Source organism: Oryx dammah, unplaced genomic scaffold, assembly GCF_014754425.2.
Source record: "Oryx dammah isolate SB20612 unplaced genomic scaffold, SCBI_Odam_1.1 HiC_scaffold_19, whole genome shotgun sequence".
NCBI lineage: Eukaryota > Metazoa > Chordata > Mammalia > Artiodactyla > Bovidae > Oryx > Oryx dammah.
In genome coordinates, this window is record NW_024070203.1 from 16169754 (window position 1) to 16196309 (window position 26556).

General features: G+C 55.1%; 1 protein-coding gene across 4 annotated transcripts in view; it reads left to right on the top strand.

Annotated features, from left to right (window-relative positions):
- The window catches only part of TRAPPC9 (trafficking protein particle complex subunit 9), a 383632-nt gene that overhangs the window by 292830 nt on the left and 64246 nt on the right, over positions 1 to 26556 (top strand). For all 4 annotated transcript variants that reach the window (XM_040261742.1, XM_040261741.1, XM_040261743.1 and 1 more), the window contains one exon: positions 2760 to 2850. In XM_040261742.1, the coding sequence (XP_040117676.1) occupies positions 2760 to 2850 (91 nt within the window). The remainder of the gene's footprint in view (positions 1 to 2759; positions 2851 to 26556) is intronic.

Below are 26556 nucleotides of genomic sequence, written 5' to 3' on the forward strand. Positions count from 1 at the left end.
TACTGGAGTGGGTTGCCATGCTCTTCTCCAGGGGATCTTCCTGACCCAGGGATTGAACCTGCCTATCCTATATTGCAGGCAGAGTCTTCAGGGAGCCAGAGGGGAAGCCCTTCCCAGGTGACTAGGAATGGCTTAAAGGGAAGTCAGGCTCGTCAGCACCACGGACAGTGCCCTCTGGGTGGGAGGAAGGGGCTGGCCACGCTCCTGCTGAGAGCAGACACGGTCCTGGCGGTGCCCAGGCCCTGTGCACTGGTGTTCTTATTTATCAAGTGGGAGTCACAGGCCCCTGCTTCCAGTTTACTGTGAGGAGTCAGTGCAGTGTTGATAGCAAAGTGTCTGAAAGTGGGAGCCATATCATGGGCTCCAGGGTGGGATGGACTCAATCCTGCCACTTCCTAGCTGTGTCCTTTTCTCCTTATCCCCATGGGCCTGAGGTTTGTTTGTTTGTTTGTTTTTAAATCTCTGAGATGGAAATAATAGTCCCTGTCTTATACCTGCCACATTCTCAAGTTTTAATTTGAAAATAGCGAGTATTTTTAAACTGAAAAGATCCATGTTAAACACTTAGCGCTGGGCCTCCCCTCATGGGACTCACTTTGGAAATACTCTCTTTGCAGGAGAAGTAGTGATAGGAATTACCGTCATCATCATCGTTCTTTTCTGACCTCTTGCCCTGAACGCCAGAGTCCGGGTATTTAAGAAAGAGCAGCCACTGCCACATCCACTGTCCTCACTATAGCATTGTCTTTTGGGCTGTGAGAGTGGCTGATTAAGGTCTTGGTAGCCAGGGTTGTGTTCATGTGTCCAGGCTCAGATACAAGGCTGTTTTGGTGGCTTATGGGGCCGAAGGGGAGGGGGATGCCCATGCAGGTAATTGGCTTTATTAGCTCAGCAGTATAATCTTATGGCTCATGTCCGAAAGCAAATTAATACAGAAATATGCTATTAGAATGGCTTCCAAAGCCCCAGTGCCACTTGGCAACTTTGTGATTACTCACTCGCTCACTCGCTTTTCTAACTAATCATTTCAGAGCTCTGCATCCTGGCTGTGTTCGTCAGGCACTATTTCTGTTCTTCAAGCGCCATGTGTGATCAGCCTCAAAAGCCTGCCATGATTTTTTTTTTTTTTAAAACAAGAAGCAGTGATCTGCCATATTCTGAAGTCTTAATTTCATATAAGTGAAAATAACCCCCAGAGAGTCAGGAGAGAAGACAGCAAAAAGCAAGCACACACATGTGGCCCGTGCACCACCTACCTGGGGTGCTGACTCACGCCAGCGTGCATTTAGTCATCAGTGCTCACGGAGCAGCCGCAGTGCCTGGGGCACTGGTCCAGACACCACTAGGAGGGCTCTGCCCTTGCACGACTGACAGGCCAGTGGTGAAGCCAGACAACGGGAGGCACACATATCTGGTGGGGTCTCTGAGGGCCTTTGGAGCAGAGACAGCTCAGGGAAGCCTTCCTGGAGGAGGAGAGGTCTGAGATGAGAGTTAAAGGATGAGTATAGTGAGGAGGCAGAAGAGGGCAGGGAGAAGCATTCCTAGGCAAAGAGCATAGAATGTGGAGACTGGAGTTCCAAGAAAGCGCATGGTATTTTGGAAGAATGGAAACAGGGTCAAGGTAGCCAGAGAAAGACTTGGGTGGGGTGGCAGGACTGGAGAGGTAGGTGGGGGCTCCTGAGTGCCCTGGACTCCAGCAGCTTGGCCCGAGCTCCTGTCTCAGACCCACTGCCGTGTGTGGCTAGCTGGCCCTCTTGGGCCCTGGCAGGAGGGACCCCGGAACTCTGGTCTTCATTCCCTCTGGGCCTTGGCGCCCCTTGCTGCCTGCCCCGGCCCATTCTGCTCTGCCTGCCTGGCTCCATCCTGACACGGCTGTCCTCTGGCTGGACAAGCGCACTGGCCTGTTCCTGCATTGCCGTCCTTGTAGGAGTGTGAGCCTCCCAAGTTTCAGGCTCCTGTGCGGTCATTTCAGTGTGCTCAGTGCTTCTCACCACGCCTCGCTCATTTCAGACACACTCTGTGTGTTTGTTGAGTGCCGTTAACTTGCTAAAGGAAGAAAGTAATGGGATTCTCCCCACTTCCCCGGTCACTAGAGAGTGTCAGGAGCTATAGTCTTCCCTTTTGATTGCAGCTTAAATGCTGGGGCTTTCATTTATGTAGGAAAAGGGAAAGCAGTTTACAGCTGTGTTTCTGAGGACCACACGGGCTGTTTAATATTAGCACCTTGGAGACGTCTATTTTCTGCACTTCTAAACCCAATTTCTTCATCCACTGATACTTGCTGAGAGGCAGTATGACTTCCTCGATTATGAACTTGCCTAAGTGAGCCTGTTCGTAATAATATGTGTAATTACATCAAGATGTATAGTGTGACAGACGTGAAAGCAGCGTGAAACCAACACGTGTAGAGAAACACGTTGGGCTGTATTGAACAGTGAGCCACAGTTTGTACGCTCTTTAGGAAAAACAACCTTCCCTCTTCTTTATTTCCCCCAGCAAGAGTGGCTGCTGAATTGAACCTATCAGGGTGGATTTCCCTTCCTCACACAACAGGTCAATTTATCAGATTTGGTGGGGGAGTGCTGCGGGAGAGGCCCTGGACACATCTGTGTACCTGTTTCTCACACATTTGTCCATCCCTTGAGAGGAGGGGGCCGTTCACCTGCTGTGGAGGGTTTCCTGTCTGTCGAGAAACGTCTAGAACTTCTTCTCCGGGCCCTGGGCTTGGCGATCACAGAGTTTTCCTTAACGACGCTCACCCGTCTCTGAAGCGCACGGGCGAGGCGAGTGTGGAGGGCCTCCTGAACCAGCTGGTCTTGGAGCACCTGCAGCTGGCTCCTCTGCTGTGGGGTGAGTACTGCCCGTCACCTCTGGGCGTGTGCGCTCCTTCACTCAGACCTCGCAGGCTTGCGTTTGGTGCTGTGTGCCGAGGTCTTCAGGGAACCGGGCGGGGAGGTCTGCGTCTCTCCCAAGCTCGGTCCGCGGGTGTCCGGTCAGCACAGCCTTATGGCCAGGCTGCTGCCCTCTGAGCGTGGTGACAGTGCAGATCCCCTTGATGCAGAACCCGCGTCTTCTGTGGTGCACTTACGATGTCTGCATGGATGTGACTTCTGCAGACACTTGTGCTCCTCGAGTGATGAGTGATGGGGTGGTGGGCAGGAGCGAGGGGGTGGTTCCTCCTGGCTCCTGGACAAGCTCTGAGTTTGTTTGGTAAACACCTCAACTCACCTCGGTACTCGGCCCAAGAGAGCTCTGGGAGGTGGCACTTAGAACAAGGTGTTTGAATGCTTGCTGCCTGCCGTCTGTGCCTTCCTAAATAGCAGTGGAAAATTTTGTTGAGAAACAAGTTCAAACGTAGAATTGTTGTTGAAATGAGAGTCTGTATTATTCTCTGGAAATGATCCCGTCGTATAATCTGCACTGGGTCAGATGCAGACAGTCATGGATGTGCCTTCTTTCTCTGCTTTAACCCAGAACCTGTTGTGAGTCAGTATCTGATCTTTCCTCCAGTTAATTCATTAGCTCGACCTCCCAGTTTTGCACTCTAGAGACACAGGAGAATTACCCCAGGGGCTGGAGGAGAAAGACAGACCTCTCCCCTTGGTGTTCCCTCACTGGTCTTCAGTTTGTGAGAACCCCTCGAGCTGCCTGGGGCTGCCCACTCTCCTGGGCTCCTGGGCTTCACAATGGGTGAAGGTTGTTGGGGGTCCAGCAAGCGGCGCTGATGTGGCAGCTGTGAGTGGACTGAGCCCGACACCCGGGGGCTCCTTCCTTGGAATCTACCGGCCTCGCTGGTCCGGCCCAAATGAGAGGAGGTGGATGGTTGTTTCTGCAGAACGTGCCCCAGTTTGCACCTCTCAGGGTGTCCCTCACTTTCCTAGCTCACAAAACTTTGTCTTTTGGTGACCTGGGCTCAGACAGTGACTTCCACCAGATGTACTGGCCAAGGAGGGTTGGACACCCAGCCCTCCTGCCCCTGGGGGCTGGGTAGCCCCCAAGAATCCAGCCCTAGAAAACAGTGACACAAAGTGTGTACTCAGGCATCGAGTCAGTCAAAAGAAGGGAGTGCCCCAAGGCACCGGCCGACTGGGAGTGAGCCCCGCAGGGCCGGCCTCCCTCCAGAGATGGGGTGGGGGGGGCGCACGTCGCTGGGTCTGCGTTGGTCTCCTTACAGGCGTTCTACTTGTCGTGTGTCCCGTGCACACCAGTGCCGGTACTGAGGATTTTATCCTGGAGAAGATGCGTGAGTTGTTACGCCACAGGACCAGGACTCAAAGGCGTTTCCTCCAGGAGGTCTCGTGGGCATTGCCCACGACGGCAGCCAGCCCCGCTCAGCACTTGCAGGCCCCCAGCAGCATTCAGTGCGGTCTGGGTCCTGTCTCCGAGGGTCCGCATGCCCCCGAAACACCATGTGATATCTCTCTGTTCCATGTCATGATTAATTTAACTGTCGCCACGTCTGGCAGTTTCCGGGGAACATCCATCTGCATGCATTTTTCTCTGATTTTTTTCCCTCGGCTTGCTCGTTTTGGAGTTATGAAGTCAAAAGACATGTGATTTTTAAGGCTTTTGGGCTGTTTTGTTGAGTGGACATGTGACTCTTGACCGTTGATGGTGCCGTGGGCGTTGGAGCCCGTTTTTGAGGTGACTTTCCCACCCCTTAGAGCATAGTTCTAGGTCAGGGGCCGAGAGGTGAGGCTGTGAGTTTCATCTGCCCACCTCCTGCCCCGGGCTGGCCTCCCTGGCCCACCGTCCTCTGCATTGGGGTGGGGTCTTCATCCCTAGCCCCAGTGCATGCCACCTGCCACCTCCCTGTCACCTGTGCCATGGAGCCAATGTCTCGGGGTCACCAGCTCCTTTCCACATCACTCGGGCTGTCCTACTGGTTTTTAAGAGGCAAGGTTCCCTTACCCTGGAATCTTGACCTTTCCATTCATTCACTTCACAAAAGCAATATATTCTCATTATAGAAAAGCAGGGCAAATCAGAAAAGTTCGATGGAGAAAAATTATCTTTTTCCACTCTTGCACCCCCAAAACCAGTCTCTATTTCATCTCATATTTGTGCCTTTCTAGGTCTTTCTGCTATCCCCCAGTTTACATTTTGTTCGCTGAGATGATCATACCGTTCTTGTACTCTGTGTCCTTTTTTTTTTAATACTCGAGAAAACAAGTATTTCTCATGTTATGAACACGTCTTACACTTGCCGTTCAAGTCTTCGTTACACGTTCATCACGTGGATACAGGCTTACTTACTGCTCGTTCTGGTGTCTGGGTGCCTCTGCTCTTTGGAGGTGTTTGCTGTTATGTAAGTTGCCCGCACCGGCTGCATACAGAGCCTTTCTGTGTCTCAGGGCCACGCCCCCCACGGGGAGGCCCTGACACTGCGCCTGTGGGCCGGTGTCAGAGGGCACAGCGCCTGTGCCAGTGCTACCACTCACGGGGCTGCTGATGGAGCCCACCAGGACTGATGTCGCACGGGGGTCCCGGAGGAGAGGAAGCCAGGTTCTGGGCTGGCTTCAGGACTGTGTGCATTCCTTCTGCAGAGCGTCCCAGGGCAAGGCGGGACAGAGGGCAGGGCGGAGCTGGGGAGGGGCCTGGGACAGGACCCCTAGTCGGCTGCCTCCTGTCTCCATTCCTCTGGGAGCAGAACTGTGGGCTGGGGGAGGCTGCGCTCCCACGAGGTTGGGAGCCTGGCAGAGCCCAGAGGGCCTCCTGACGGCCTGAGTTGAGGGCCGGTCCAGTTGTTTCCATGGATACTGGGCAGTGGTGACTAGCGGACCGGGCGGTTTCTCACAGCTGACAGCACTGTACTTGTCCCGGCCTCTCAGATGCACAGTGCCTGGTCTGCGCCGGCAAGGCCCAGTCAAGTGTCGGCTACACCGTGGAGGGCATGCTTTCAGTGCTCGTCCTCCGGATAATCACCGAGCAAGCCCCTGCCCCGGTGCTGAGCTGTGATGTGCAGAAAGCTCTTGTGGGCACGAGGGCAATGCTCGTCTGGGAGACAGCGGCCAGGTGGCACTTTGTGTGGGGTCATCCACTGCTGTGCCCCAGAGAACCACGTGCCCTCATATTGGGGAGCAAGACGCTGTGCCTAAACTCTCTGTGCAGTTTGTCTGACCTGTGCCAGTCTTCAGGTCATAATTACCATCCCCCTGTTACAAATCGGGTGCTAGTTTTAGAAGGTCTTCATAGAACCGTTCAGCTTCAGCTTCTTGCGCATTACTGGTCGGCTCATAGCCTTGGATTACCCTGATGTTGAATGGTTTGCCTTGGAAACAAACAGAGATCATTCTGTCGTTTTTGAGATTGCACCCAAGTACTGCATTTCGGACTCTTCTGTTGACTATCAGGGCTATTCCATTTCTTCTAAGGGATTCTTGCACACAGTAGTAGGTATTGGTCATCTGAGTTAAATTCTCTTCAGAGCTATTTGTAAAGCCTCCTCAGACAGCCATGTTGCCTTTTTGCATTTCTTTTTCCCGGGGATGGTCTTGATCGCTGCCTCCTGTACAGTGTCACGAACCTCTGTCCATAGTTCCAGGCACTCTGTCAGATATACCCCCTTTAAATCTATTTCTCACTTCCACTGTATGAGCATAAGGGATCTGATTTAGGTCATACCTGAATGGTTGAGTGGTTTTCCCCACTTTTTTCAGTTTCAGTCTGAATTTGGCAATAAGGAGTTCATGATCTGAGCCACAGTCAGCTCCCAGTTTTGTGTTTGCTGACTGTATAGAGCTTCTCCATCTTTGGCTGCAAATTACATAATCAGTCTGATTTCGGTGTTGGCCATCTGGTGATGTCCATGTGTAGAGTCTTCTCTTGTGCTGTTGGAAGAGGGTGTTTGCTATGACCAGTGTGTTCTTGGCAAAACTCTGTTAGCCTCTACCCTGATTCATTCTGTACTCCAAGGCCAAATTCCAATCCCAAAGAAAGGAAATGCAAAACAATGCTCAAACTACCGCACAATTGCACTCATCTCACACGCTAGTAAAGTAATGCTCAAAATTCTCCAAGCCAGGCTTCAGCAATACATGAACCATGAACTTCCAGATGTTCAAGCTGGTTTTAGAAAAGGCAGAGGAACCAGAGATCAAAGTGCCAACCTCCGCTGGATCATCGAAAAACAAGAGAGTTCCAGAAAAACATCTATTTCTGCTTTCTTGGCTATGCCAAAGCCTTTGACTGTGTGGATCACAATAAACTGTGGAAAATTCTGAAAGAGATGGGAATATCAGACCACCTGACCTGCCTCTTGAGAAACCTGTATGCAGGTCAGGAAGCAACAGTTAGAACTGGACATAGAACAATAGACTGGTTCCAAATAGGAAAAGGACAACGTCAAGTCTGTATATTGTCACCCTGCTTATTTAATTTCTATGCAGAGTACATCATGAGAAACGCTGGGCTGGAAGAAGCACAAGCTGGAATCAAGATTGTCAGGAGAAATAACAATAACCTCAGATATGCAGATGACATGACCCTTATGGCAGAAAGTGCAGAAGAACTAAAGAGCCTCTTGATGAAAGTGAAAGAGGAGAGTGAAAAAGTTGGCTTAAAGCTCAACATTCAGAAAACGAAGATCATGGCATCTGGTCCCATCACTTCATGGGAAATAGATGGGGAAACAGTGGAAACAGTGTCAGATCACTGCAGATGGTGACTGTGGCCATGAAATTTATGACCCAGCTAGACAGCATATTAAAAAGCAGAGTGATTAGTTTGCCAACAAAGGTCCGTCTAGTCAAAGCTATGGTTTTTCCAGTAGTCATGTATGGATGTGAGAGTTGGACCATAAAGAAAGCTGAGCACTGAAGAATTGAAGCTTTTGAACTGTGGTGTTGGAGAAGACTCTTGAGAGTCCCTTGGACTGCAAGGAGATCCAACCAGTCCATCCTAAAGGAAATCAGTCCTGAATATTCATTGGAAGGACTGATACTGAAGCTGAAACTCCAATACTTTGGCCACCTTGTGCTAAGAATTGACTCATTGGAAAAGACTCTGATCCTGGGAAAGATTGAAGGCAGGAGAAGAAGGGGATGACAGAGGATGAGATGGTTGGATGACATCACTGACTCGATGGACGTGAGTTTGAGCAAGCTCTGGGAGTTGGTGATGGACAGGGAAGCCTGGCGTTCTGCAGTCCTTGGGGTTTCAAAGAGTTGGACATGACTGAGTGACCAAACTGAACTGGTACAAATTAGGAAATAGACTCGTGGGGTATTTGTTGCATGAAGTTACAGGGAATACACAGATTATTGGATGGGTGGATCCGTCCATCTGCACCCAGGTGCTGGGGACCCAGAGGTAAATTAGACTTGATCCCTGCCTTCCAGACACTGCTGGTCTGATGCAGGTAGAGGATCCCAGGTTGGTCCACAGACCATCCCCACGCAGCCTGGTGTGCTTGCCAGCTGTCCTGGAAGCAGCAGCCAGAGGCAGCCCTGGACCCTGACACCTGCAGCCACCTGTCTCAAAGGAGTGTGCTTGGGATGAAGCACAGCCCACAGCCCCGACGAGGCTCACAGGCCTCCCCGGGGACAGAACCACTGCAGGGTGCTGTGGGTTCCTCGTTTCTGAATGTCGCTCTGTCTGTCTCAATGGCCCCTTGTGCATTGTCCACCTCCGCCCAGGAGTCTGGACCCAGGCGCGCCAGGCAGCCAGCCTGTCCTGTGCCTGAACTCGGGCTGCTCCCACCCTCCCGGGGCTCTCAGGGAGAGGCGCCCCAAGTCCTGCAGAATGTCCTTTCATTGAGCTGGTACCTGGAGGCCTCAGTGGGGGATCGTCAGTTTGTTTATGTCATGAGATTCATGGGCGAAAGGCCGCACTTGTGTCTTCGGACGCACATGGCTGTATGTGGCCCAGGCTTCCCTGGTAGCTGAGCTGCCCACTGACCTCCGTCTGCTCTTGAGGTAGCTTAGTGATGGTGCTGGGCTGTGCGTTCTCCCCCACGGCCACGTCTCCAAACAGCTGTGCCTGGGAAGAGTGCCAGCACTCAGGCCCCCTGACCAGGCCAGGTGTACAGAGCCAGGTTAACCAGACTTTGGTGAGTCCCAGATGCCAGAAACCCAGATATGATCCCTGGGTTGGGGAGATCCCCCTGGAGAAGGAAATGACCACGCACTCCAGTATTCTTGCCTGGAGAATCCCCTGGGCAGAGGAGCCCAGGGGGCTGTAGTCCCCGGGGTCACGCAGAGTCGGATAGAGAGCTTGTCAGCCGCAGCAGAGGCTGATGGGCTGAGGACCCCTCCCTGAGGCTGAGCAGTGGAAAGTGGTCATCTGGTCTGAAGCCTGGCTGGCCCGGTGATGGGTGCAGGGACGCCAAGGGGCTGAGTCATTGTCTCTTTGGCCCCTTTGCCAAATATAATTATGTAAATTGATTTAAAAGGTGGGGAAATTTATAAAAGAAGATAAAACATCCAGAGTGTGTGTACTCCCTGGCTACCTTGGGAGAACTTTCCGCCACTCTCCTTCCTTTTGTAATGACACAGGCTGGGTCTCCTTCCATATGGAGATACACACACATGTAGGTGGAGCTGCAGCAGTCTTTTTCACCACAGGCAAGATGTATGTAATTTATTTACTCTGTATCTTTTGGTGGACCTTTAGCATCTTTTGCTGTTATAAACATTGCAGCAAATACCCTTCTAAGTAGTCTAGTGCTCCCAGGAGTGAGTCAAGCTGGAAATTACTCATTTAAATTTAGCAATCTCTTTAAAAACCACCTTATATTTTTATGTCATATTTAGACTTTCCTCATTTAGCTTACATTTTAAAAAAATTCTAATACTTTCATGGGCTCAGTTGTTTTAACATTGAAATCTTTTATTTATTTGGAATTTTTTAAGGTGTGAGCAGTGAGGCATGGAGCCACCTTTTCTTTTTCTGGAAAACTAGCTAGTTATCCACAAGTTACTTAATAAATAATTTGTCTTCTCCTTGGAGAAGGAAATGGCAATCCACTCTGGTATTATTTCCTGGAAAATCCCATGGACAGAGGAGCCTGGTAGGCTACAGCCCATGGGGTCGCAAAGAGTTGGACACAACTGAGCGACTTCACTTTTTTTCTTCTTTCTTCATAAATAAGCAATGCCATTTTCTCATATGCTTAGGAAAATCTTTGAATTCTCTTCCATTAATCTGTCTGTCCACTAGCCAGTATTATCCTTGTACATATAAGTTTACAGTGTACCTTGATATTGGCTTAGATAATCCTCTTAAATGTCTTTTTGTTGCATTTGTTCCTTTGTTTATTTAAATATTGTGGTAAGAAAACACATAATACAAATTCGCCATCTTAACCTTCTTTAAGGGTGCAGTTCAGTAGTGTTAACTGTGTTTTTGTTATGATGCCAAAGATCTGTAGAATTTTTTTTGTTTTGTGAAATCAACCCTATACCCATTGAACATCTTTCATATGTATTTTTATGACTTCAGTAAGAGCTTATATAGCTCACTTTTTTAAAAAGAAAATTTCTCTAGGTCTTTAACTGCCTTTTTGGGGTTCCCCCCCCCCCCGTTTTTGCTTCTTTTATATAATTTTGCTTCCTCTTTTTTTCCCCCTTGATTGAGCAAGCTAACACATGATCTCCTTTCTTCATTAATTATATGCCCTGTCTCTTTTCTAATTCAATAATTCTTCTATCTTTGTTAATTTTTTTCTGCCTGATTTGAGCTTATATTATTTTTCCCTCACTTACTGGGTTGGACATTTAATTCATTCATTTAAAATTTCCTATTATTAGTATAGTTTTATGGGGCTATGAATTTTCCTATGATTCTATTTCCCATGGTTTCCATTTCCGCTTCCTATAGTATGGTTTTAACCATATTCTGGTATTAAAATTTCTCATGTTGGATGTTTTCAGGCATTCTGTGATTTTAGTTTGTTTCATCTTTATCTCAAGAGTTGTTTAACACATAGCCTTCTTGTTTTCTCATCTTGTTATGACTTTCTAAGGTAACAACACCGCGATCGGTTTAGCACTATTCTCACCTCTTAGAATTTACTGAGATTTCTTTGTGGATAAATTTTTGTGTCTGACTACTCCACAGACATGTAAAAGGAAGGCTTATTCCTTGTTTTAAGTGTATTGAGTTGAAATGTGTCGCCCGGCTCTACCTTACCAATTTGCTTAGGGTTTTAAGATCCTTCCTTATTTGATCTCACTTGGACTTTGAGAAGTGAGTTACAATTACTGCTAACATGGATCGTGTTTACCCCGACGGCCTTCTGTCCATCAGTGTGATACTGTCTGTCCTGTAATATGTGCAGTATGAAGGCTGATGGGCTTTAGTGCGTAAAAGTCATAGTTCTTCTCACTTTGTTGTGACTTTTACCGTTTTAAGTGTCTTTGTTGGTCTCCTCTAATGTTTTTGCCCTTTATTCAATCTGGTCTGATCCTGTAACTCCCGTCCTTGCTTTCTTTTTGTTTGGCTGATGTATCTTTGCCTCTTGTTTTAGTTTAAACATTTGAGAATTACTTCTCCCCCCTCCCCCCGCCATGTGGTTCTCTTAGATGAAGCTTAGAGCTGAGTTTTGTTTGTGATCTAACTTCATTGTCTTTTTGATTAATAAGGGAATTTAGGCCACTTACATTCTTTGATATGGCACATGTGTTTGGTCTTAACTGTCATAGATTCTGTTATGCTTTTTTTTTTTTTTTTTTTTTTAGTAGTTACTCATCTTGACTTTTGTGATCTGTGTCTTCTTGGTTTTGTTTTGTGTGATGATTTTTTTTTCTTCCTCTCCAAGCTCTCTTCTCTTGCTTCCCCATTCCCCCATCACCTCTAGGCCATGTCTGCCTTATTTTTCTCCACAATTCTTATTATTCTCTGAAAGTTCATTACCAATGCAGGTTTTTTTTTTTTTTTCCTTGTTTCTCCACCCCTGCTGGAGTATAAGCTCCACAGAGAGAGAATCTGGTCTTTGCTGTACTCTCAGAACCTGAAACTGTTACTGGGACATTTCAGTGACAACTGAACATATCAGCTGGATAAATATTTGCTGAAGGAATTAATAATGTAACCTTCACAGTCCATCTCAGAAGCAGATAGTGTTGTTTTTGTGCTTTAGGGGGACGGAAGTGCAGAGCGTCCGCGGGGTCATTCAGCCAGTGAGCGGCAGCATGAAGGCTGGAGCTCGGTCGCCGTGACCCCAGAGTCCATGTTGTCCCCATTATCATGCCTCCTGGAATCACGATGAGCTGGTGACCTGTAGCTGGCTGTCACGCCTAGGTCTACTGACTTCTAACCAGAATTTCCATAGGCTTTTAGAAGAAGAAGTAAGGAAAAAGAAAGAAAGGAGGAAGCAGTTGTGTTATTTTTGACAGACCTACAGAAAAGTTGCAAGCACAGTGGTTAGAATTGTTTTCTGAGCTGCTTTAGAGTCAGTGGCTGGCTTGGTGCACCGTCATCCCAAATTCTGCATTTCCTGTGAACGAGGAGTGTCCTTTGTTCCGGAAGGTTCTGGGTGGGGCTCAGAGCCACTGCTGCCTGCAGTCAGCACGTCTCTAGTCTCCATCGGGCTGGGACAATTCCTCAGTCTTAGACATTTTTGTTTTTAACCTTGATGCTTCCACGTATCACCAACCGGCCATTTGTGGAATGCCCTCCACCTGGGCTCGCGTGATGTGTCCTCGTGACTAGAGTCAGTGCCCGCGTCCCTGGCAGGAGCCACACCTCCCAGATGGCCCGTGAGCTCTGTTTGTCCCGCAGAGACAAGGTGTTGGCCGCCTCGCTCCTCTGACAGGGCCCGCCAGCGTTCCCTCCTGTCAGCCTCCTTTATAGTCACTAAGCATTCTGTGGGAAGGTGCTTAGCATTCTGTGCTTTGAAACTTTGTAAACACCAGCCAGTCCTCATAATTCTCTTGGTGCTTCTCTTTGCCCCTTTACTTTGCATCGAGTCACCTCCCCTACTTTACTCAGGGGATTAAGCGTGTTACCATCATTATTCATTCTGACGCCCCGTGGGCACTCTGTCGGGCTGATTCCTGTGCCTGTCGACACGTCTCCATCATCCTCTGAACACGCCCTTGCTTCCTGGCACCAGGGGTCCCAGGTTTGCCGGTGGGTATCGCTCTGACAGCACCCATTTTCCCAAGAGGTCTCGGTTCCCGTGAGTGAAGACCAGTGTTTAGAAACCGAGCCACAGACAGGAGGATGGTTGTCTGTCCCGGGGAGTTGCTACTCCCCAGCCTTCTCGGAGGGCAGAGCCCGGGGATGTGCGTGGACACATAAGGACAGACTTGGCCACGCACACTCAGTGTCTCCTGTCTGCACCGACAGCCACCAGATCACCCTGACACTCTCATTCCAGTCCAGCACAGCAGACCCTTCCGGTCTGTCCCCTTCCCTCGCTTCCTGGGCGATGAGCAGCTGGCTTCCGTTCTCTCTCCTGGAAATGCCAACACACCAGGTTCCCACCTCCGCCCCAGCCCTGCCCCCCTCTCAGCCTCTCAACCTCGCGACGCTGCTCGGGTGGATCCTAGTGGGGTGCAGATGCCCTCCACGCCCTCCTGGTCCCCCATTTCCCCCCGCCCTGGCCCCCTCCCTGCTCCCCATGCCACCCTTCCCCCACCCCATCTCTACTCCCCTTCCCCCTACCCCGTGGGGGTGGTCTCAGCTAGCAGCTTCCCTGCATCCCAGCTCCCTCTCTTGCTGATGGCCCGGCCCCCTCCCTCCCCTCCCCCGTGCCCCTTCTGCTGCTGCTCCATCACTGCCTTCTGTGCTGCTGCCCAGGGTGTCCTAATAGCAGTGGTCCGCCCTGCCTCAGTTTGTCCTGCCGGCCCCCGTCACCAGGGACAGGGCCGCAAGGCCAGCGTTTGCGTTGCAGACTCCTCCTGCACTCACGTGGCTTCCTTGTATCGTGTGGAGCACCTTGAAGGCTGCTTCCCATCTGGAGGGGCTGTCGCGTCCACTGCCCTGGTGGCCCATCCGAGCAGCCTTGCCTGCCTTTCCTCCTCCAAGGCCCAGGTCCCCTGTAGACCTGCCCCCGTGCGGCCTGGCCCCGTCACTTCCCCTGCGCCGGCCATCCTTGGCACAGTTGCAGCAAGCGCCGGCCAGTGTGGGTGTCCCGTGCTCTGTCCGTCGGCTGTGCCAGCTCCACGTCCTCGGGCTGCCGGTGCCTTCGTATTCTTCTTAAGTTGCCCCCGTCTCGCCATCTGAGGTGGAAGCCCTTTGAGCACAGACACAGGATCAGCTTCTTATCTTGCCCGCTTCACTGGGGAAGATGCTGAAGAGTGTATATGCCTGGTTTTCAGTGTGCAAGATGCTCACAGGTCCATGTGGCCTCAGAGCCTCGAAGAGGCCCGGTTGGGGAGATGGTCCAGTCGTCCCGCTCACAAAGGACAGCTGGGGGTGTGCATCCAGGAGAGGGCCTTGCCCGAGGTCTCCCTCCCAGGACATCAAATCTAGGCCTCTGACTCCCTCTGCACTGCTGCTCTGAGACCTGAAACCCGGGCGTCAGGTCGGTGACGGAAGTGCGGGCAGCTTCCAGGGGCATGAGGAGGGGCACGTGCCAGGATCTGAGCCCAGTTCCCCCCGAGAAGAGGAGGCGCTAGTCAGGAGGCTTGAGCCGTCTTCTTGAGGAGCCAGAGACGGGTTGGGGGGAAGCGGAGAGAGACCAGGGGCGTCCGCCTCTCCTCGGCCTTGGTTCCAGCTCACTCATCTCCACTTCCGTGTGGACTTGGGAGGCAGCTGCCTTGGGCTGGAGTCCTGGCTTTGTGACTCCAGTGACTGTCTTGACCTAAGACCTGGGAGATGGCCATGAGGCTCAGCAGTCAACTGATAATAAACGTGAGCCTGCTCCACAAGGCGTCTCTTAAGGCACTCAGGCCTGCCCCGAGTAGTTAAAATTCCAGCCCTGTGCCCCTGCCCCGCCCAGACTGCCAGGGCAGACGGGTGACCCAGGCAGGACCTGCATTTGAACCCCCAGTGGCAGGCAGTGACCCCTAGGCCCTCGATGCTTGAGTCCTGGCCGGGAACCACTGGGCTTTCTGGCCATCCTGGGTCGTGTCGCTGTTGCCCCAAATCCCAGCTTCTATTTCCAGCCCTCCATGGGGAGAGGGCTGCTCACTGCCCGCGCCGGCAGGCCCTCCATGTCTCACCAGTGGGTGCGTATTTTTAGCTGCAGCATTCAGAGCAAGGCTGCCAGTGAGACGGTGAGTGTGGGGTGTATGTGGTGGTGGTGATGATGGAGGGCTGCCTCCACCTTCCCCATGTGGGCAAGTCTGCCATCTCAGCCTTTCTCAAAGGCCAAAGCATCTTTTCTAGACGTGCCAGTGGAGGCCTGGCCAGTGCGGGCCTCCTGCCGGAGGCTTGGGTGAGGAAGCAGCAGGGTGCCCGAGTGGGGAGCTGGCGCCTGGTCCTGCCCACGGGCACAGCAGCTCGCCGCCTCCCCACCACCAGAGGGAGGGGCCTCACTGGCCATCTGGCCCCAGGCGTCTGAGGGCAGCAGCCCAGAGGCTGCTGGGGTGGCCGAAGGGGAGCCTGGTCAGTTACAGCACAGCCAATACCTGGGGACTGTTCCAGGTTCCTGCAGGGGGGTCGTCTACAGAGGGAAGCACCGCCCACCCCTGCAGGGGGTCACAGGGGAGCTGCTCCTGGTCCCACTGGGGAGTGGCAGGGCCGGGCTCCAGTATTGTTTTCCCCAGCCTGGTGGGGCCCTCCATCTGAGGCCCAGCCTCCCTGGCTGCACCGGGAGCCTGGCCATACGGTGGCCCCTCGTCCATCCGCTCACCCCTCCCTCGTACATTTCTTCATAGGGGGCTGTGTCCTGGGCAAGCTGGCTGGCTCTCCAGGTGCTGAGCTGAGCCCCAGACTCTGCAGGAGCCAAAAGAGGCCTTGGGAAGCATCTCATGTATTTGTTCCCCAACTTGGCATTAAGTTTAACCAATTCCTGTTGGCTTTTTCTTGTGGAGATGAGCCAGATGACCTTCCATACATATTTTTGGAAGTGCATGCTGAGATAAAGGCCCAGGCCTCAGGTGGGGTTTCTGGTTTCCTGATCAGAGGAGGGGCCCTGGGGCTGTGCCGTCAGCTTCCATGCCAGGAGGTGGGGGCAGACCCCTGGCAGCCCATCCCTGCTCAGTGGTGTCTCAGCCTAGACCAGATGGACTTAGGCCTGCTAAGCACAAGGCTGAGCAGGAGGAAAGGGCCACTGTGTGTGTGTTTGCATCTCAGGAGGCCTGAGGGACGTGGTGGCGCTGTGCAGAGCTTGGGCCTTCCTGATGGGGGGTTGGCCAGGAGGCAGGGGTGGGAGGGAGCAGGCACTAGCCTCCCCCTTGCCCTCGAGGCCTGGCCTTTGGGGGATGCTCAGGGGCACAGGCATCTCTGTTTGGTGTGTGGAGAAATAGCTCACAGTTCTGACCACTCACCCAAGATCGAGCATCCGGAAGTTGGGCTGGGTCAGGGCCCTGGGCTCACCATTCCAGGGCTCCTTGTACCCCTGTGATCAGCCAGCAGAGGGGAAGATGTGCCTTTTCCTGGTTCAGGGACAGCTGCGTGCCCTACACTGACGGTCTACGGCCTTGCCCGGAGCTGCCCTCTGGCCCCTGTGAACAGCTGAGCAGACGGGTCCCGACAGGAGGGGCGGCCTGACTGGGTCTCCTTCAAGTCGCCCAGAGTGATGGTGTCCGAGCCGAGCCCCCTGCAGCCCCGGCTGGGAGGGGCACACGTCTGGACGCAGAAGCTCTGGCTTCAGTCGTGGGCCCGATTGACCGTGGATTCGTGATTCTACCCGAGTGCTCACTGCCTCCTCCCCTGACAGTCCTTCCCTCGGGCGGACAGCAGGTGGAGTGAGGGACCACGTGCACGGCCATGCCCGCGGAGACGCCCTCGGGGGAGCGCTCGTGGGAGCTTGGGTGCAGACGGGGCCGCTGCCTCGGGGTCCTGTGTTCGCAGAGCTAGAGCTGGTCTTCCTCTTGTGGTCTGTCTCTCTCGCTCAGCCGCCACCAGACAGGGCTACTGGCTCTGCTCGATTTTACCCTCCGTTTCTGTGTCTCACCCACGTTATTTGAAATGTGCTAAATAAGCACAGAGCAGATGCTTAAGGGAGAGTGTTTGAAATTAAGCTGTTTAATTTCTTAGGAAGGAAAGGAGGTCTGGAAACAAATGTGGGTCAGCTCAAGCTGCAATGCTAAGAGGTTTGCGGGGAGGGAAATAACTCCTTCCCATTTGAGGCTTGGACAAAGGAAGCCATCCTTTAAAAGGCGCTGGCTTCAGGGCCACTTTGAAGCCAGACCTTGAGCCTGACAAGGCAGCTTCAAAGACTCCGCTGCTGACCTTTTCCAGGCGGCTCCTGACAACATCCTTCTCCCCGAGGCCTTGGCTGGTGCTTCGTCACCGGACGGTTGATCAAGTCCAGCAGCTGGAAAAAAACAGCTGAGCAACCTTCGCTCTCGGAGATGTCAGTTTTCTCAGAGGGTCGGCCCCGTGGCTCGAAACGCCTTTCCCCAGCCTCCCTTGGCTGTGGGAGATGTTCAGATCCTGGTGGAATAGAGAAACGCAGGGCAGCGCGCTGTCTGCCGGAACCACAGCAGGAGCTGCGTGCCCGGGTCCTCCTCCTCGGATCCGAGGTGTCTCCTCACAGAACCGCAGTCTCTGGGTCTAAATGGACCACGGTCCCGGTTTTTGGAGCTGAGTGGGAGGTTAACGGACACAGTGTGTCCCTGGCATCTGTCTAGCCAGGGTGCGTGGTGCACGTTACCTTCTTAGCAGTAGGAGCTGATCAGACTCGCGGATCGGCTGAGCTTGGCCATCGTGTCAAGGGCTGCTGGAGCCTCTGTGTTCCCCTTTGCAGACAGCGGACTGCTTCCTGCAGGTGTTTCTCTCCTGTCCACCCAAAGTGCACTCTTTCTAGTGGAGGAACCCAGGTTTCTTGAGGGTGGGTCAGAGTTCATCACAACAAGGCACCCAAGGGCAGGACGGCAAGGCAGACATGATCGCTGTGCTTTGTCACAGAGGGGACCTGGGCCAGAGGCTCGGAGCGCCGGCCCCAGTCCCCCCGCCTGCAGGTTCCACAGCTCGTCCCCCCCGTCTGGTTTGGAGGGGCAGCAGCAGCCGCTCCAGGCATGCATGGAAACCCGTTCCTCCTGACGGCGTATGTGGCCCTGATGGAACGTCCAGGAGTTCAGCCATGGGAAGGTGCCAGAGAGCCACTTCCTGCCAGCCTGCGAGCTGCCCGCTCAGCCGGGGCCACGTAGTTCCTGGCATCTGCAGGCTGCATTGTCTGCTTATTTCAGCCTTGTCAAGAAGCAGCTGTGTTCGGGGGCCTGGTGGGGGCAGGAACCCTTGGCTCTGCCAGAGGCCTGGAGAGAGGCCGCCCTGGGGTGGGGGGAAGGGACCAGTCAGCACCTGCTTCCTGGGCACACACCATGAACCCCGCTGAGGGCCTGGAACAGGGGTCCGGGAGGCTGGGCTGGTAGGAGATGCTGAGGGCAGTGTCCCCTGGCCTGGTGGAAGGACCTGGGCCTTGGGTGTCCTGAGCCTGCGTCCTGGCTTATCCGAGGACCTTGAGCATATCGTGAGGACTGTTGGAACCACCCTGTGCTTGGGGCTCGGGACACAGCATCAGAGAGGCTCAGAGCCTGGTTTCAGTGAGCGCTTACCACCACCCACCCGCCCCACCACCACCCGTGCCCCACCACCACCCGTGCCCCTCAGCGGTGTGACAGCACCGAGGTGGTGCGGGCAGGCAGGGAGCAGGGCGGGCAGGCAGTAGCGGTGGGTTTCCTGGGGAGGGGCCGGAGGAGGTGGCGTGGGCAGAGATAAGAGGAGGTGGGGGCGATGTGGGCCTGCGGATGCTGTCAGGGTGGGGTTCTCCATGGGGCCGAGTGCCTGGAGCGCAGACGGTGAGGGGCAGCTGAGACGGGCGAGCACCGGCTCCTGTGGACTTGGCAGGGGCGGGGCTGATTGTTACCCTTTTCCGACCTGGGCTAAGTCCCCAGTCCAGCAGGTAATGAGGCATCTAGAGTCCAGGAAGCATGTGTTTTGTAGCAGGAAGGTGCAGGGGCCCCACCTGTGGCCTGTTTTCTTTGTGAGACAGGAGGGGAGATCGACTCACGGGACTGGGGGCACCGTGGATGCTGGAGGGCTGAGGCGTAGGGAAGTGTCTAGCTGTGGTCCAGGGCATGGAAGGAGCTTGGCTTCAGTCAGAGCTCATTGGACACATGCTGAGTTAGTGCAGGAGGAGGCCAGGAGGGATGTGGTCAACAAAGGGGCAGATTCGGTTCCCAGATAAAATAGGGAAGGGGGAGGGAGGTGGTCGCCCTGGAGCGGAGGCTGGTAGGTGCCACGCCCGACAGACGGAAGGAAGCTTCTCTGTCCATCCACCCACGCTGCCGGAGAGCATGGGCAGGGCCCAGCGGGACCCGGGAACAGGTGGGGCCTGGAGCAGAGGATTGTTCCGGGACTGTGTTTCTGGCTGGGGTGGGGGAGGGTACTGTGACTCTTGCCCAATTCTATTCCCCGCCCCCACCCCCCACCAACCTGAAACCCGGGGGAGGCCACCGATGGTCACACAGCCTTGTCGGAGAGGTCTGAGCGATGGTTGGGAGTGAGACCGCCCTTGGTCGTCTCCTTCTCAGACACAGAAGCTTCCACGCCGCCATTAGGAGGAAGCATGCATTTGTCCCGCCTTCCAAAGCTGTGGCGTGTGGTCAGCTACACGCCTTTTCTATTCCTGGAAGCACGAACTTTATTATGCAGAAATCCAGCCTTGCTTAGTAAGCACCAGAAAGCCCCAAGTTCACTAGATGTCTCTGTGGGTCACGGGGCAGGCGAGCAACGCCAGCGGCTGCTCCTGAGATGGGCGCGCGGGACGGGGTGCCACGCTGGGGAGGGGGCCGTTGCAGGCCCCTGTGAGCCCTGAGCTGGGGCACGGGGCTCAGACCACACAGCTGCCTGGGTCTCCGGGGCTTGGGTTCAAGTCAGTGTTCCCCCATGAGTGGTGGCTTGGGCCAATGCTTGGGGGATGGGGCAGGGGGCCCCGAAGTTCTCATGGGATGCTGAGAACAGGGAGCCGCACCTTGCCTGGATGCCATGAGAGAGGAGGCTGAAAGTAATCGTGGGATTGCAATGTGCAAAGCAAGGGGAGAGGTTTCTAGAAAGAGACAGTGGGGTGAGCAGAGCCGAGGGGCGGGGCCTGTGAGGTGCTGACCCACGTCCAAGACCCCAACGACCACCCCCAAGCCTTCTCCAACCCCAACGACCACCCCCACACCTTCTCCGACCCCGGCCACCACCCTCTACGTCTTCCCGCCTGAGGACAGCACCCACGTCTTCCTGCTCTTCTGTGAGCACTCAGCATGGGCACTGCCTCCTGTCAGAGCCCCCCAGACACTGGGAGGGGCTGCACGTCAGGCTGGGTGTCTCACCTGCGGGCAGCTGTGTGCCTGGCTCCTCCTCCAACCCCCACCTCTGCCGGGGACGCCCCAGGACCAGCAGGGTTCCGGAGCACCCCGCTGCCCCGCTTCCCCTCAGAGACACGCACCCCTCTGGAGAGCAGAGGGTGGCTGAATCCCATCTGTGTCCCCACACCGGGCACAGCGCCAGAGCCGTGACGGGCACCCGGAGACCGTCTGAATGGAAGATGAGGGCACGAGCAGGCCACGGGGCGTCTGAATGGAGGGCCGTGCGAACGTGAGCGTGGACGCGCGCTCCCTGCCACGTGGTCCGGTCCTGCTGGTGTCTCCCTCAGCCTCCTCCCCCTCCCTCTTTCGGTCCTTTCGGGCCGGCGGCGCCGGGTTGTGACTTGGGGAGAAATTGCTCTGCAAGCAAGCCTGTCTCATTTACAAGTGGAGCCGGTGCTCAGCTAGTTAGTGCCACTGCCCTTGAGGAAAGCTGGTGAGCCCCTTGCTTGCCCACCCCCCGCCCCCCCAGTCTGGTGCCTTTGCTGTTGGCCTGCGTTCCCGGTGAGCTTGAGGAGGGCTGGTGGTGTCTGCACAGCATCTCCTGCCAGAGCTCAGGCGCCTCCTGGTCGGGGGCGGCGGGAGGCAGCACCCACGGCCCTCTGCGGTCGTCTCTGGGGGCGCCGGGGGCTCCAGGAGCCCGCCCCCGGGAGAGCTGGTGCTGGTCCTGGGGCGTCCCCAGTGGAGGTGGGGGTTGGAGGAGGCGCCAGGCACACAGCTGCCCGCAGGTGAGACACCCAGCCCAACGTGCAGCCCCGCCCAGTGTCCACACCCCTCCCCACGGACCCCTGCCCCCAAGGCCCCGGGTCCTCGTGATGGGAGAGTGTGGTGGAAAGGGATCCCGGAGTTAGGGGCACATCAGATTGAGAAGGGGAGGGGCCTGCACCGGGCTGTCACTCCTCCAGCAGGGCCTTGTTTCATCTGCGGTGTGACCCAGGGAGGTGGGGAGAGCAGTCCACTCTGCAAGTGGAAGGACTGAGGGACAGGGACTCAGGGAGCTGGGGTTGAGGTCAGAGGCGTGTCTGGGCTCCCACCGAGCACACGGCCTCCCAGTACCCTGGTTCTGTAGGAGGCCATGCTGCTGGGGCCTGGTGACGAGCTGGGGATACTAGGCGGTTACCTCAGGGACTTGCCCGCTTTCTAGTCTGTGGAAACCATGCATCCGAGGGTGGGCACAGGGTCAGGCTGGCCTTCCGGGAGTAAACTGCTGTTTTCCGGGCAGCTTCCCAATGCCCGCACCTGATGGAGCTTCCTGGGTCCAAGTCCCAGGCGGGCCGCTTGAGACTCACCAGAAGAGCTTATAGGAGGGGATTCCTGCCCCCTGTCGCATAAGCATCCTTACGTAGAGGCTCAGGAGTGGGGCTCAAGTCTGTACATTTAACAGGCAGCCAGTGCAACAATTCCCAGGAGCCGAGCCTCTCCTGTCCTGGGTCTTCACGCAACCTGTGGCTCTGGGGACGCCACTGCTACGTGAAGCTGCTGAATCCGAAGCTCAGGGACGTGATGTGACTTGGCCAGGCACTGGAGCTGGGATGCAGGTGCCATCAGGGCCCCAGAGCCGAGCACTGGGCACCCCGTGACCCAAAGGGCTGTGTGGTCACAGCCTGAGGTTCTCAGCAGGAGACCGGAAGGCCCGGACGAGAGCCAGTACTGAGTGGCTTCAGCGTCCTGGTTCAGGACCTTTGGGCCTGATTATTTATTTGCCCTTCGATCTGCAGCCCAGCTCCTGGTTACAGGGTCACTGGGTAGGCCGGTCGTCTTCCCGGCGTGTTTGTGGAGGAGGCAGTCTCCTGCCTCTCGGAGACGTGAACAAATAGTGGTTTAATAATTGACGGTCGCATCTCAGGAGTACCGAGCCAGCTGCATCTGCAGGGGATTGATCGCCCCATGGAAGGAGTGGGCATCCCACCCAGATCCCGGGGGCCCTGCTGGTTCTGGCTTCAGGTTGGCAGGAGGGCACCAGGTTGGTGTGACTGACAGGGACGGGGGTGCCAGTGTGTCCTTGGTGCCCACTCGGTACCCACTCTGTGGGGCTCGATCAAGGCCCAGCCCCGCCAGCCAGTGTTCTGAGAGGTCTGAGCGGGGAGGATGGAGGGAGGAGGTCGTCAGAGCCGCCCTGTTCCCACCTGACGGTGTGCCGGGCCTCGACCCGAGCCCTCCTTGTGAAGGAGCTGCCGCCTTCACTGCGATTCTCATCCTGCCAGGGCTCAGAGAGGTCATACTCCCTCCCCAGAGCCGTGCGGCTGCGTTTGATCCCAGGTGCCTGGCTGGGCCCCCCTTTACCAGGGCATGCTGGACATCGGATACCGTGCCTGGGGCTCCCACACGTCCTCCCACCCACCCCAGCAGTGAGGGAGACCTTCCGTGAGCAGCCCCGCCCAGGTACAGGGCGCAGGCCAGGCCGTGTGGGACCCCAGCCAGGCCTGCGCACGCCGAGCTCTTAGCACCTTTCCAGCACTAGAAGCATCGTGAACGGTGGCATCTGCGACCTGAGGCTCTGGGGAGCAGAGCCGGCCCTTTGAGCCTGACTCAGAGAGAACGAGATGATTTCGGTTCTTGATGTTCCACAGCCATCAGGGAAGTGGAGAGATTTTTCACATGTTGGAAGAGCTCAGCCGACAGAGACTTCTGAGCACAGTGAGCCTCACAAAACCCTCTGAGGATCTGACAAGCGGGAGAGAGTGATGCGTCTTCTTCCCCAGAACGCTCGAAGACACAGCGTGGCCACGTGTGTGCGTTTTCCTGGCTTTCTTAACTGCAGTGAGACCATTTGCTCTGAGAATTAAAACTAAACAAAAATATTAAACGAAACCCCAAATAACATTTACATATTTTGCATATTCGTTATGTAAGTTATATCTAATCAGTCTAAACTGATGTTTACCTATAATTACAGTAATTAGATGCCATATGCAATATTAAAATATTAAACATCCCCATATTAGAAGTAGAAATAACAAAACCAGAGTGAGAGCCCCCCTGCCTCCCGTTTGAGGTTACCCCTGTGGGGCGCTCTCACTCTGCCCTAACCACTGGGGGCGCCTGTCCCCAGGCTCTGCCCCAGGTCCTCAATCAGCGCGAGGCCTGCCCACCCTCCACCTTTGGCTTTTCTCCAGGTCTGCTCCTCCCCAACCCCCCAGGCCAGCCCTGCCCTCTCCTGGTCCTGGCCATTGCTGACCCAGAAGGAAACAGACACAGCCTCGTGGCTTTAGAGCTGGCTCGCACCCTCAGGGAGACAGTGGCTGGAGCCCTGTTCATTTGCTCACGATTCATTCATGTTGGCTTGCTCCTTGATTCAGCAAGCGTCCTGTGAACCCCTGCCTTGCGCTCAGCATAAACCAGGGTCTGGCCCTCTTGTTCCATCTCTCCCAGCGGCGGGGCAGACAGATGCCTGAGTCCCTTCCCCATGGGGGATACCAGAAGGGAACTTTACAGGGGTGCCTTCCTTGCTCTTCGGGGAGGAGCTCTGGAAGGTGTTTCTGAGCAACTGTGCGCGAATCCCTGGACCGCCCCCTGCTGTTCACCCTCCTGGGACCCGGGCTGCCCACGGGAGACCACGTTCCTGTCTCCAGCAAGGGTCCCTGCACACCTGCGTTCCCACTCGGGGGGTGCCATTTGCAGGTGCTGAGCGTGGGGCTCTCTGACCACACAGGCTGTGACCAGCAGGCCTTTCCAGGATGGAGGCGGCACCTCAAGGTGCTGACGGGATGGAGTGTCAGCTCAGGACCGTCCACAACAACCTAAGGGGTGAGCGGAAGCTTCAGGACAGAGGGGACATACGTATACTAACTGCTGATTCGCGTGGATACACAGCAAAAACCAACACAATATCACAAAGCAGCTATCCTCCGATTAAAATGAAATTTTAAAAAAGAACCGTCCATGAGATGCCTAGATCAGAACCCTTCCCGGGAAAGAAGGTGCAGAGAATGCTTTGGAGCTAAGAACACGTGTGGCTGTTGAGCAGCTGGCACGGACGCTCGGCAGGTGGGAGTGGGCAGGGGTCTGCAGACAGCCGTGTCTCTGCTGCCTCCGAGGGGCCCTGCCCCACCGCTGGGTCCACCCGCATTTTGAAGGATTGTGGCCCAGCCTGTTCAGTGAAGGGTGATGAACTTCATCTTCTCATCTCATTAATCAAAGCCACAGACCTGCCAGCCAGAGCTGCTGCCAGCGCAGTAACTGGTGTCGCCGCGCAGAGCCGTGCGCGCTCTGGCCGCGGGGAGGAGGCGTGCTCTTTTCTTAGGTTTGTGCTGCGCGATGCGGGACAACCATATGATTTCCAGTGGGCTGTTTGAATGTTGAAAATCATCACCATTAATACTGTCAGTGCCTCCGGGAGCACCCTTAGCTGGGAGCAGCCCCTAGCTAGGAGCTGGGCCTAGGGGTCGCTGGGGAAGGACCCAGGATGCAGAAAGAAAGCTGTTGGAGGCTCGGGCAGTAGGCACTCACCCTCCGGGAGGTACACGACCACGAGCGTGCTCACTCATACATCAGGTGACTGAACACCATTTACCGTAGCGTATAACTGAGCCTGTGTTACCTATTTAATATGGCAGGTAATGCAGCCGTATTATAGAGTCAGAACAGTTCTGAGGCAGTTCCCTCACAATTATGAAGACGTTCTTAAAGAGCAGTGTAACGCAGTTGCAGACCGGATCAGAGTGGGGTGCGAGGAGACTGTGCACCATGCTCCTCCCCTCCCCTCCCTGGCGTGCTTCTCCCACAGCTTAGCTGGCAAGGCCAGCCGAGCCGAGGGCTCCTGGTCAGCATGCAGCTCTGCCCACGACGGGAGCCGCGTCCTGGGCACAGCTGGGCATCGTCCTCTTCCCCCATGCACAGCGTTCCGTGTGGGGTCTCGGGCCCTAGGATAGCTGTCTTTTCCTCGGGTATCTGGACAAGCACAGAGGAGAGAGGCCCTCCAGGAATCTCCTGCCCGAGATGGGCTCTGGGGACCAGTGGGCAAGGGCAGGTGTGCCCTGCAGTCACCTGTATCGAGAGTTATGAATGGAGCAGAGGCCTGATGCAATGTGATCACGTTCAGTGTTGGATGTCCACAGAGCACCCTGCCCTGAGCAGACCTGCCTCCAGCTGACACACGTGGTCGGTCTGGACCTTCAGCCTGCGTGGGGCCGAAGTTGCCTCGCCAGAGAGAGGGAGACATACATGCTGAGCCAAGTCAAGGCTGCTTCAGAAAAGGAGACAGCTCAGGACATGGTTGGCCTGGAGCACAGGCCCCGGGGTCTGGAGTCTCTCTTCTGAAACCCGCTAATTCATCCAAGCCTGTAGATCTCTATTTCAGGGCCTTGCAGATATAGAAACACACATACACATTTACATGGAGAGGGCTGAGTCTGTACATGTCTTGTCTTTGTATGCTGCTGCTGCATAGAGATCCAACTTTAGACGCGTGTTCGTATGTGGATGTTGCATGGATACGTGTACGTGCATGTGTAGTCTATGCAGCGTATCCTGGTTCTCACATCCATGGAGGGTTTTCTTCTCCAGGTTGTTTACCAGGTCATCCATCCGTGTGTCAGTGGCCCTCCGGTGCACGTGGCTCTGTGTGCACACATGCACGTGTGTTTCACTCACCTCCTGCCATCATGAGCCATGACACGGGCTTCAGGTCAGGGAGGCCAGATGACGATGTTTCCTGGGCGGGTGGTCGGGTGGCCCGCGGAGTGAGTTCCACGCCCGTCCTCCTGTGACGCCCGCACGGTGCCCCAGCGCTGCTGGTGGGTGGGCTAGCAGGGTCTGCCTGATGCCCCAGGGGCGCAGCTGTCTGAGTGAGGCTGTCAGCTGCTGCATTCCCATCATCTGTCTCTGTTCACAGCCCCCTCCCTCAAAGCCTGCTGAGAAAGCCCTTTCCATTGAGCGATGCCCACCAGCTTCTCAGCGAGGCCCTGCAGAGCGTCTGAAATTCTCCATCGGGGACCTTGCTCTGTCCCTGGAGGCCTAAGTCCAGGCCCCAGCATCCCAGGGCCCCTGCTTAGCAACAGGAGCACCCTGCTGTGGAGCAGGAGGGGCGGGGGTCCTTTGTGCTAGAGGGTCTTGAAGGTGGTCCTCTACCCAGGCCTTCCACGGGGGGACACGGATGCTCAGCCTCGCCCCCGAGCAGGTCCGAGGCTGTCGTTTCTGTTTCTTG